We start from the raw sequence: 11,079 nt of genomic DNA, 5'->3' as shown, positions 1-11,079 counted from the left end.
TCTTTTTTTTCCACCTTTTTTAGGTCTATCTTCTCATTAAATTTTATGTCAGTAAAGCAAAAAAAGATGATAAAATAATAAAATTAATTATATGTGCCTATAAACTAAAAATACCGTCAGAGTTTATATTCAAGAAAGAAAAAATATTATAAATTGATTTATGCTTATCTTGTGGATCGGTAATATAAGGTACCGGGCAATACAGAATTTTTATGAAAGGAAGACGTAAAGAAAGGGGCCTAAAAAAAAAAGACCTAATAAAAAGAAAACCTAGGCAGAGTTTAAATATCTGATTTTATGTATTTTAATATGTTTAATACTTTTAAATTTTTAATTGAACGTCAATTTTGTAATTACTATTTATTAATATCGTTTCGTCAATACTTATAAAAAATTTGAATGAGTAATTTTGGATAAAATTTGGACTTTGAAAATCTTTTGACAAACTTTTATTAAGCTCGCACAAAATCTTTTTTAGTTAAAACGAGAAGTAATAGCAGGCAATTGTATTTGGAGGTCTATAAAACTTATAATTTACAGGTTTCATTATATTGTCTCCAAGTTCTTAGTGACACCTTCAGTAAAATCACCTTCAAGTTCAATTTTAAACAATATTAACTCCAAAAATTCAGATCATCTACCAGGAATGTGCAATCTAAAAGCAACTTTTTTGTCATTAGCAATAATTATTCTGAGTGTACTACAAATTTTAACCTGGAAAACATACTGTAATTAGATTCATATTTCTGTAAAGTATTATTTTCGCATATTTCACTTCTTTAATAACAATTTTTAAAACAATGTTAAAGCTTTTATTCATAAATTTCTTTTTTAGTAATATCTACATCTTAAAACTTCAATAGTGATTTTTTGTTTTAAAAAAAAAGAGCTGTGACTCCATTATCTCCAAGTTTCCAATTCAATCGGGCCGGCCAAACCTGTAACCCAATCCAAAACTTTGAAAATCTCATTTCTTTTTTACTTACGATCCATTATACGCAACATGATGCTAATGTTATGAGTGTTATGAATAAACATTTTTACGTGACATTCAATACAAAATGGCGCAAAAATATGTAAAATAAAATATTGCTTGCTCTTGGTTAGTTATAAACTTACAACTGTTACTCCTGAACACCACGTAGAGGTGGCAAGCTTCGTTCAGGGAAAAAAAGAAACCACTTACCTTTAATCTTATACAACCAGTTTATAATTAATAGGATTTGAAAAAAAAATAATATTTGGGTTATTAAGAACAAAAATTGAGCAGAGACGTTCGGACATATAGATATATAATATAATAACTTTCACAACTTGACAAATTCTATATGTAAACTGTGTTTTTTTAGTTATGTTCTGGCCCCAGATACTACTACTTATGCACATATGCATTAAAAACAAGAAAGAAAATTATAAAAGAAAATTATTTACGTAAAAATCAAAACAAATAAAACAAATAATGCACATGTGCATCAGAACAAGAAAGAAAATTATTTTTGTAAAACCAAAAATAAGCTTTCTCATTCCCCCATCTAATTATTTGGTTTACATATATACACAATACGTACTATGTACATACATACATAAAATACGTACGTATATATATGTAATGTGGGAAAGTCGATCGAGCAATAAACACAGGTTTCTCTACTCAACTTTATTAAAAAATTTGTTTATGTATGGCTTTAACTTTTTATAAAGTTTTTAGCGTGGAGTTGGTCGTACCTACGTTTTAAAATGAGGTGTGGAGTTGGTTGTACCTTACCTATTACCATACTTAACAAGAAAAAAAAATAAAAGAAAAAGAAAGGTGAGAAGGAATAAGAAAGAAGAGAGGAGTTAAAGAGATTAAGAGAAAAAAGTTGCTATTTTATATATTTTAATCATGTATCACTTAACCATGATGAGTCATATTATAAACATGTGAACTCCGTAGTATATAAAATAGAACGTAATCTTGTATATGACGTCAAATTTTATATACTATTTCAGTATTTTACTGTATTTACTGTGGGCGTTATATCATTACATCATTACATCATTAACTACGATTTCATATTCATTAAAGCAATTTATTTCTTTTGGAAGCATACGAACGGTGTACTACTTTACTCATAGCGAAAAAACGTCCGAAAAGGGGAAGTAAGAAGTCCCAAAGAAAATAGCAAAGTCCTAAAGAAAAGAGAGAACTCAGACCATAACAATATGATTCGATACACCAATATATATATATATTTATTTAGTTGGAGAAAACATACAGTTAGACCGGGCTTATATTACATTTAAAAGCATAACGCGGAATAAATGCTTTATCAATCTGGCTATTGAGCAGGCAATATTCTATGTAGGGAAATAAAAAGCGGCCAAAAAAGATCAGGTCCTATAAAATAGGAAAGAAACGTTAAAGTAGCGTTTTTTTGACTGATTTTCAAAAAAAAAATATTTTTGAAAACATTCCTGAGTGTAGGTATATGATTAATATTGTATTCAAATTACTTCAATTTATTTGTCAAAAAATTTGATAATCAATTTCCTTAGTATCTATAATATTGATAGCTCAAACTTTCAATAAACTAGTATGTAAACTTAGCTTAATTTATAGTGACCCAATTGACCATGCGATCACGAGTCTATAGAAATATTAATATTACGTGAATCTAATAATATGAAAAAAAAATCTTAAAAGACACAGTATCAAGGAACCCAATTTTAACAGACGATTACCTCGTTTTCTTGCTTTTACATAGTTCATATTCGAACTCCACATTTCGCGTACGTCGCATCAAATGCGCATCATGCTACTCTTCCTTTGCAATTTTTTCAGTGTCGTACACAAACATGTCTGGAAGATTTCTTGTGACCTCTTCAAATAATGGAAAGTCATTAATAACATTAACAAAAGATCGTTTAAAGATCACAAATGTCCGACAAAGTCCATAACAGACACACAAATGATTTCCTTTCATATCTGATATATTATTATTTGCCGCATAATACACCATCATATCCTTTATCTCACCTAGAGGTTGGAACCGACCAAAAAAACCTTAATCGATTAATAATCGATTAATATTAAAATATTAAAAAATTTTTTTTTTGACCGCAGATTGCACCAAATTGTTTTTGATCATACATTTAGTTATAGGAAAGTCTTATTTATTATTATTATCATTAAAAAATTAATACAAATTCTTCCAAGTTCAGAGAACACGTGACCAAAAATTCACAGCTCTGGGCCGCATTAGATAATTTGACCAGAATTATGGGTTGATAATTTTAATCGATTAACCAATTTTTGAGATACCTTAATCGATTAACCGTCTTAGTCGATTAATTAATCGATTAACCTTAATCGATTCCAAACTCTAATCTCACCTTTGATTCGTTGGGAATCTAATAATTTTTTACATAATATTCCTTGGCTACGATTTATTGATTTTGATTCATCTTATACCCGTTAGTTTTTTTCGTCATCATCTGATTTATAGCTATGATCTCGTTCATTAGTTGTAGTTCACCTCTTTTTTTTCTATTATCAGAGGGTGGGTTTGTCAATATGGTGAATGACTGTTTAAAAGAATAGATTTTGTTATGTTTTAGTTTTGGCATATGTATTACTATTCTTTGTAACGAAATAAAAAAAAAAGGTAAACACCAACAATTTTCTGGCATTATGATGATGGATAATATTTGACCAGTCAACAGTCGAACTAACAGAATTATTATCTTTATTAAATTTAACAGCTTAGTTATGGGCAGTTTAATAATATTAAGTAATTCCACTATGGTATCCGATCAAAATCTCGACAGTCACTTGCACGACTAACACAAGATCGACAACAAAATCTCGACAATCCAAAATCTCGGCAATCCAAAATCCCGACAAGTCATTATATCGACAATTTTGTGATGTGTGTTCTAATAAAATAATTTCTGCAATATGTAATATTTAGTTTAAGTGTGTTATAATTTTGTCGGGATTTTGACTTGTCAGGATTTTGACTTGTCAAGATATTGAATTGTCGAGATTTTGTTGTCGGTCTTGTATCAGTCGCTCAAATGATTTTCGAGATTTCGTACCAAAACCATTCACTATATACAGCAGTTATTAATAAAAAAAATATAATGATGATCTACGCTTGATCTACACTTTTGATACCTAGTGAAATTATTAATTTTGGGGCGCAGTATTATATTTAATAAAAAATTTGTTTTAAATTTACTGCGGTCCGTAAAGGCCTTAAACTATTAACCAATGGGATTAATAAGGAATTATAGTATGACCACTTTGAGGGACATCTTACTACAATCCAACCTACTTCTCAAGGATATACAGATAATAATAACGCCTATAATGCTGCTTCAAATTCAGTAAATGGAACTATTTCTGATAATATTCAGGATACAGAATTTCAGAATACTTACTAAGGAAATTCGATTCATTTATTTTATGGTGAAATAAAATTCGACTATTAACTAAGTTAAGTTGCTAATAAGCTAATATTCTTTTAAGAAATTTTTTACTTATTCCAAAAATGAATCAAATGTTAGGGCTATGATTTTATTTATTTATTTATTATTTACATATATTTTGTGTTGATATTTATTTAAACCTTGTTTTTTTTAATAAAAAAATTTACGTATTGCTTGCAAAATATACGAAGTATACGTGAAATTATGGTACTAATGACGCTCAACATAAGAATGTAAATATTCAGGATTTTCCCGCGAAATATCACGTGAATTTCATCACCGGCTCCGTAAATTTTTTTAGTAGCAAAATCCTACTCGTCACGCACTATCTATCCGCACTTAATTTTAGTCACATTTTTTTTCATGTCACGCTTGGGACGTATGATTTTTTATTATACAGTACCAAAACAATTTAAATTTCTTTGATTTTATTTAAAAATTGAAAAAAGCATGTAGATTTGCACTTGTATTACTATCACGTCTTAATCTAATTTAAGTTTATTATTATTATAAATGAAAATGCTAAATTTTTTAGAATTTATTCCATTAAGCGTTAAAAATAAATATTAATAATTTGTTTAGAATTATTGATTAATTGATTATGTTATTTTTTCTTAACATAAATTAAGTTGTTATTGCCACTTTTTTTTCATGTTTTTTTTTCAATAAATAATGGTTGACGAAAATAATGTTTATAAACTCGTATTCCGCCAATTGGACTTCTGGAAATATGTTTCATTTACCTGCAATTTATGTCAACATTATAATCATTTAGTGCCAATTTTATCGAAAAAAATTGTAACTTCTAGGCTTATTCCGTTTAAAAAAAAGAAAATCAAAGAACAGTCTATTTTTTGGCAGAATAAAATTGAATTATAAACTTATATTCGTACGTACTATTTTTTATAATTAAAATTTTAACGCGCGTAATTCATTTTTAACACCACAAACGACATTAAGGTTAGTAAATTACGGAAATTAAAATTATCAAATGTAGATCAATTTTTATTATTGACCGAGGCAATCAAAATAATAAGAGATTACAATGTTAAAAGTAAATAAATAAAATAAATACTACTTCCTACTTGTAATACCAAAATATATATACTGCTATATCAAACTTATTTTACTAATAAAACGAAAACACAAAGATATAATTATTATTTATCCTTTTGTATAACTCTTAATATTTTTTTTGTTTTCATCTAAATCCTTTCTCAATCTCTTGTTCGATTTAATCAAAGATTCATTTCTCTCTTCTTCATCTCGTAATTTCCTTTTTAGAATTTTATTTGAATTCTCCAATTCATTATATTCCAATTTTGTTTTATCCAATTCCCCTTTAATCTCTTCAAGTTTCTTTTCCAAAGATTTAACATAATTACAAGTATCATTATCAATATCTTGTATTCTTTCATTACTTTGTTGTACTTGATCAACTTTTTTATCAACCAAAATAGGTGTAGATGAAATTTCATAATTTCGATTAGATTTGCTAGAATTAAATATTTGAGTAAGAGTAGTTTGCGTCGGTAAAGGTCGTAATGGTGTGGTATGAGTATTATTTTCTTTACGTAATTGAGGAAGTGTTTGCGTTGATAAATGTTGGGATGATGTAATTTCTGTATTAGAATAATTATCTTCTTTTGATTTTTTAGAAAAAGGATTATTTAAAGATCTTTTTCTTTTCGAATATTTAAGTGGAGTTTTAATAATTCTTGGTTCCTCCCAACAAAAGAAATTACATCTATCATCATGCATGGATGTTCCAAATTTACTACAACTATAAAATAATCTTCCCATATTTCTTCCAGATTTTACTTGTTTTCTAATACTCATAATTCTACAATCACAATATTTATTAATTAATGGTGGTGGTGGAGGATTTGGGTAAACAATATTTGGAAATGGAATATTCGGGTCTTCCCTATGATTATAATAATGAATATAATATGACTTATTACTTCTTCCCGATGACATATTGAAATTTAAATAAATATATATATAGACTTTTTTAAAAAAGTATTTGTTCAAAATATTTTGAAAAAAAAAAATTTAGTTGTAAATAGGAAGAAGTAAAAAAAAATAATTCTGGAGTCCGAGTTTGTTGACCGTATGTAAACAGATCGACATCACGCCGATCATTACTTAATTTATCCTTTTTTGCGTTTTGTTTATATATTACGAAAGATATACGTCGTTCTCACTTTTTTGCATATGTAATACTCTAATAAATATAGTTTTCGCTAGAAAAGGAATTTATATTTTCGTATAAAATATAATACCGAAAAATTTAAAAATTTATGATTTACAATATATTGGCATAATGTTTGGTAAATTACCATCATTTTGATGAAATTAATGATTTCGATGATTTCGATAAACAAAATTAATGTTGTGCCCCAAGTTGACGATTGCCCCAAATCAACGATCGGCCTAAATTATCGGCCCATCTTTATAATGCCTTAAGAATTTTCAAAGCATTACCTTTCACATATAGTAATCATCGATGATTATCGTCAATTTGGGGCATATTGAGATTTGGGGCACAACATTAACAAACGATAAACATGAATAATTAATTTTTTTGTTATTTTAGTTGATTAAAACTAGTTGAATTTTTACTTGACTCGATATATCTCTTAAATAAAGTTATTTCGTGTTATACGATTATTTTATATTATCGTTCTCCTTATTTATAGTGTATTGAAGAAAGAAGTGTTATATCTTTTTGTGTGTATTTAACTTAAATATACTGTATTTGTCAGGAATAACTTCTGAATCTGTATGAATGAAACCTTTTCGAGAAGGTTGCAAACATGATACTTCTAATTGATGATATTGTAAAATTTAAATATACAATATTATTTACCAAATTAATTATATATTAAACTTAAGGATATCTTCTTGAATAAATTATTAATTTTGTAAATATATATATTAATATTTGATTTAGTAGAATTTTTCACAAATAACACACTTTATCTGGTGTTTTTGGCTGCAATTTTAATATGTACGTGATGATCAACAGGCTGGAATGATAATAAACTTTTATCGAAATTTACTTGAAATTTTAAATGACAATGAATATTATGATAGAAAAATATGAAGGTTGTACTATTATAATTTGGTCCATCATTTATCTATAACCAGAAATGTTGGTGAATGTCGTTTACAGTTTATTATTTTTTATATTTAAAAAGTTTCAAACACGAAAATAATTGGAGAATTGGTGAAAATGTGTTATTTTATCATGCTGGTTATATTAACTAGTGTAATGAAAAAATTAACACATAACCAGAATTTTTTTTATTTCCAAGCAAACCCACTTTAGTTGTTAGAGGATCTTAATTATATAAATTCAATTATCTCTTGAAGAACAATAAATAATTTTTTATATTTTTATGAGCGAATTTTCGTGACGTTCTCTATATTTTGTAATTAACAAATTACGAATATCAAATAATGTTTTGCAATTTTCTGTAAATTAATTTATTACTCGACGTCACAAGTTGTTTTAAATGAACCATATACCGTATTTTGCGGTATATAACCTTTTTTGCATTTAATACCGTATAATTCTGGCCAAAATCTCCATAATTCTGGCCGGGGTGCTTATTTTCGGGGTGCTTACTAACCGTAAAATGGGATTCCTTAATACACAGTGGGGAGGTTCCTTAACGTACAGTGAGGGTGTACAATATTAACGTACAAACTGGCCCGAGTTTAGGAGTCATGCCCTTGCACGTGATAGCGTTAACGTTAACTTTGGCCAGTTCGTACATTAATAATGTACACCACCACTACTGTACATTAAGGAATCCACACAGTGTGGTGTATGATATTAATGTACGAACTGGCCGGAGTTAACGTTAACGCTATCACATAAACTCGGGCCAGTTTGTACGTTAATATTGTACACCCCTACTATACTAAGGAGTAAGGACGCCCACCGCAAAATACGGTAATGAGAATTTATCCGATCGTGTTCGTAAGTGCAATCAATCACCTAATTCCTGGACGTATCCTTTTATGTCTCAAACATTAATGTGTGTAAAAAAGAATGATTTATAACGTAATATTCTAATGCGCAGCCCAAAAAATGCTAGCAAAGCTCTAAAAATGGTTAATACTAAATTTGATTGCCGAGCTAAACGACTAATTTCAATTTTGTCACACAAGTAACACAAAATACATGTATCCAGCAATTCCAGCATCACATGAGATCAACAAGCTACAGCACCAATTATATAAAGTCAATCGTACAACAAGATTATAGTTAACTTCTTTCTCTTCTTTTAATTTATAAATCATGGATGACAATAAATTTTTGCCGAAATTATCTCAAAATTTACTTGAAATTTTAAATGATAATGAATATTATGATATTACTATTGAAGTTGGTAATGATCCTTATATAAAGATATTTCATGCTCATATGGTTATTTTACATTATCGTTCTACTTATTTACGAAGAGTTTTGACAACCAATAAAAAAAATAATGATGAAAATTTGGTACATATAAAGTTACCAAATATTTTACCTGAAATTTTTGAAATAGTATTAAGGTAAGAAAATTAAGAATTAAAATATATGATTATATAATAAAATATTAAATTAACGTTTTTTATTTTAAGATATATTTATGGTGGAAAAATTTCCTTAAATGAATATGATGCTTCAGATATAATTAAGATATTGGTCACTGGAGATGAACTTGGGCTTCAAGAATTAATCACTTATATACAATCTTTTTTGGTTAAAACTAAAGCAAATTGGATGGCACAAAATTTTAATTTGATATATCAAACGAGTTTTAAGAACGATTCTTTCTTGGAACTTCAAAAATTTTGTACTAATTTAATAACTAAAAAGCCAGATAATATATTCAATTCTCTAAATTTTTCTTCGATTCCGGAAAAACTTTTGGTCTCACTTATTCAAAGTGATAATCTTCAAATGAGCGAAATTCAAGTATGGGAATATGTGCTTAAATGGGGACTTACTCAAAATCCAGAACTTCCTTCTGATATTACAAATTTTTCAAAAGAAGATTTCAAAACTTTAAAAAATAATATTCGCCAATGTATTCCATTTATTAAATTTCATAATTTAACTTCTAAAGAATTTTCTGACAAAGTATTACCTTACAGAAAAGTTTTACCAAAGGAATTATTATATGAAGATTTATTAAAATATTTTTTGAATCTTGATAATCAACCAATTAAAGATTCAAAACCTTGTACGACTACTAAAGAAATTAATATTGATTCCGAAATCATTACAATTCAACATTCTGAATTAATCTCAAAATGGATTGATAAATTAGAAATTACGGATGAGATAAAAAATGCGTACAAATTTAAATTATTACTTCGTGGATCTCGGGATGGATTTACACCTGAAAAATTTCATGAAATCTGTGATAATCAATCTCATACCATAACAATTATTAAAGTGAAAGATAGTAATGAAATTCTTGGAGGATATAATCCAATTGCATGGGAACTTGATGAATCTAATGAATCTGAAGGTGTAACTTACAGCACTAAAGATAGTTTTATATTCTCTTTTAAGAATAATGATAATATTGAAAATAATATTTTAAGTCGCGTAAAAAATGAAAGTTGTGCTATATTATACTATTATAATTTTGGTCCATCATTTGGTATTAATGATCTTTTTATAGCTGAAATGATTGGTAAATCTTCGAATACTGCTTATGAGAAGCGAATCAGAGGAACTAGTGATAATTTTTTTGTGGAAGAATATGAAGTATTTCAAGCTATAAGATAATATTGTTTACAGTTTATTATTATTTTTTTTTTATTTATTTCTTTTATATTTTATTTCTATTTAAAAAGTTTCAAATACGAAGATAATTGGAGAAATTGGTGGAAATGTGTTATTTTATCATGCTGCTTGTATTAACTAGCGTAATGAAAAAATTAACACATAAACAAAAATTTTTTTTTATTTCTAAACAAACTCACTTTAGTTATTAGAGGACCTTAATATAATATTCAATTATCTCCTCTCCTGATGATCAATGAATAATTTTTTATTTATGAGCAAATTTTCGGGACGCTCTTTTTTAATTTGTATTAACAGATTACGAATATTAAATAATGTTTTGACAATTTTCTGTAAATTAATTTATTACTCGACGTCACTTCAAGTTATTTTAAATGACTGTATAATGTGAATTTATCCAATCGTGTTCGTAAGTACAGTCAATCAATCATCTAATTCCTGGACGTATCCTTTTATGTGGGTTTCTAACTTTTCTTTAAATATGAATAATATAAGATTAAATTGTCTTTGAAAAATTAGTTGATGCAACATTTATAAAATTATTGTTAATATTATACTGTTAGGTGACAAAAGTGATAAAAATAATTTATATGTCCTGTCGAATTATATTCCAAAAATTATTTTTTTATATAATTCAATTTAATTGACTAACAAAAATGGCTCACGTTTAATATCATATGGTTAGCCGCAGGATATTTACAAACTTCATATTGTAAAGACAAAAAGTTTGTGTTAATTGCCACGCAGTTTAATTCTATTTAGTGCTTAGTATTAATAATTGATCTTTGCTA

The 11,079-nt window shown here is 27.2% G+C and overlaps 2 protein-coding genes across 2 annotated transcripts; one reads left to right on the top strand and one right to left on the bottom strand.

Moving 5' to 3' along the window:
- Positions 1–5,637: 5,637 nt before the first annotated feature.
- On the bottom strand, positions 5,638–6,453 carry OCT59_027271 (uncharacterized protein; the record flags this gene model as incomplete). Its single annotated transcript, XM_025314919.2, has 1 exon — positions 5,638–6,453. One exon carries the CDS (start codon positions 6,451–6,453, stop codon positions 5,638–5,640), a length of 816 nt encoding a protein of 271 aa, XP_025184117.1.
- Positions 6,454–8,785: 2,332 nt separating this feature from the next.
- On the top strand, positions 8,786–10,270 carry OCT59_027270 (uncharacterized protein; the record flags this gene model as incomplete). Its single annotated transcript, XM_066136856.1, has 2 exons — positions 8,786–9,042; positions 9,112–10,270. 2 exons carry the CDS (start codon positions 8,786–8,788, stop codon positions 10,268–10,270), a joined length of 1,416 nt encoding a protein of 471 aa, XP_065993303.1.
- Positions 10,271–11,079: the final 809 nt, after the last annotated feature.

Source organism: Rhizophagus irregularis, chromosome 7, assembly GCF_026210795.1.
Source record: "Rhizophagus irregularis chromosome 7, complete sequence".
Taxonomy (NCBI): domain Eukaryota; kingdom Fungi; phylum Glomeromycota; class Glomeromycetes; order Glomerales; family Glomeraceae; genus Rhizophagus; species Rhizophagus irregularis.
This window is presented reverse-complemented; position numbering and strand designations above follow the sequence as displayed.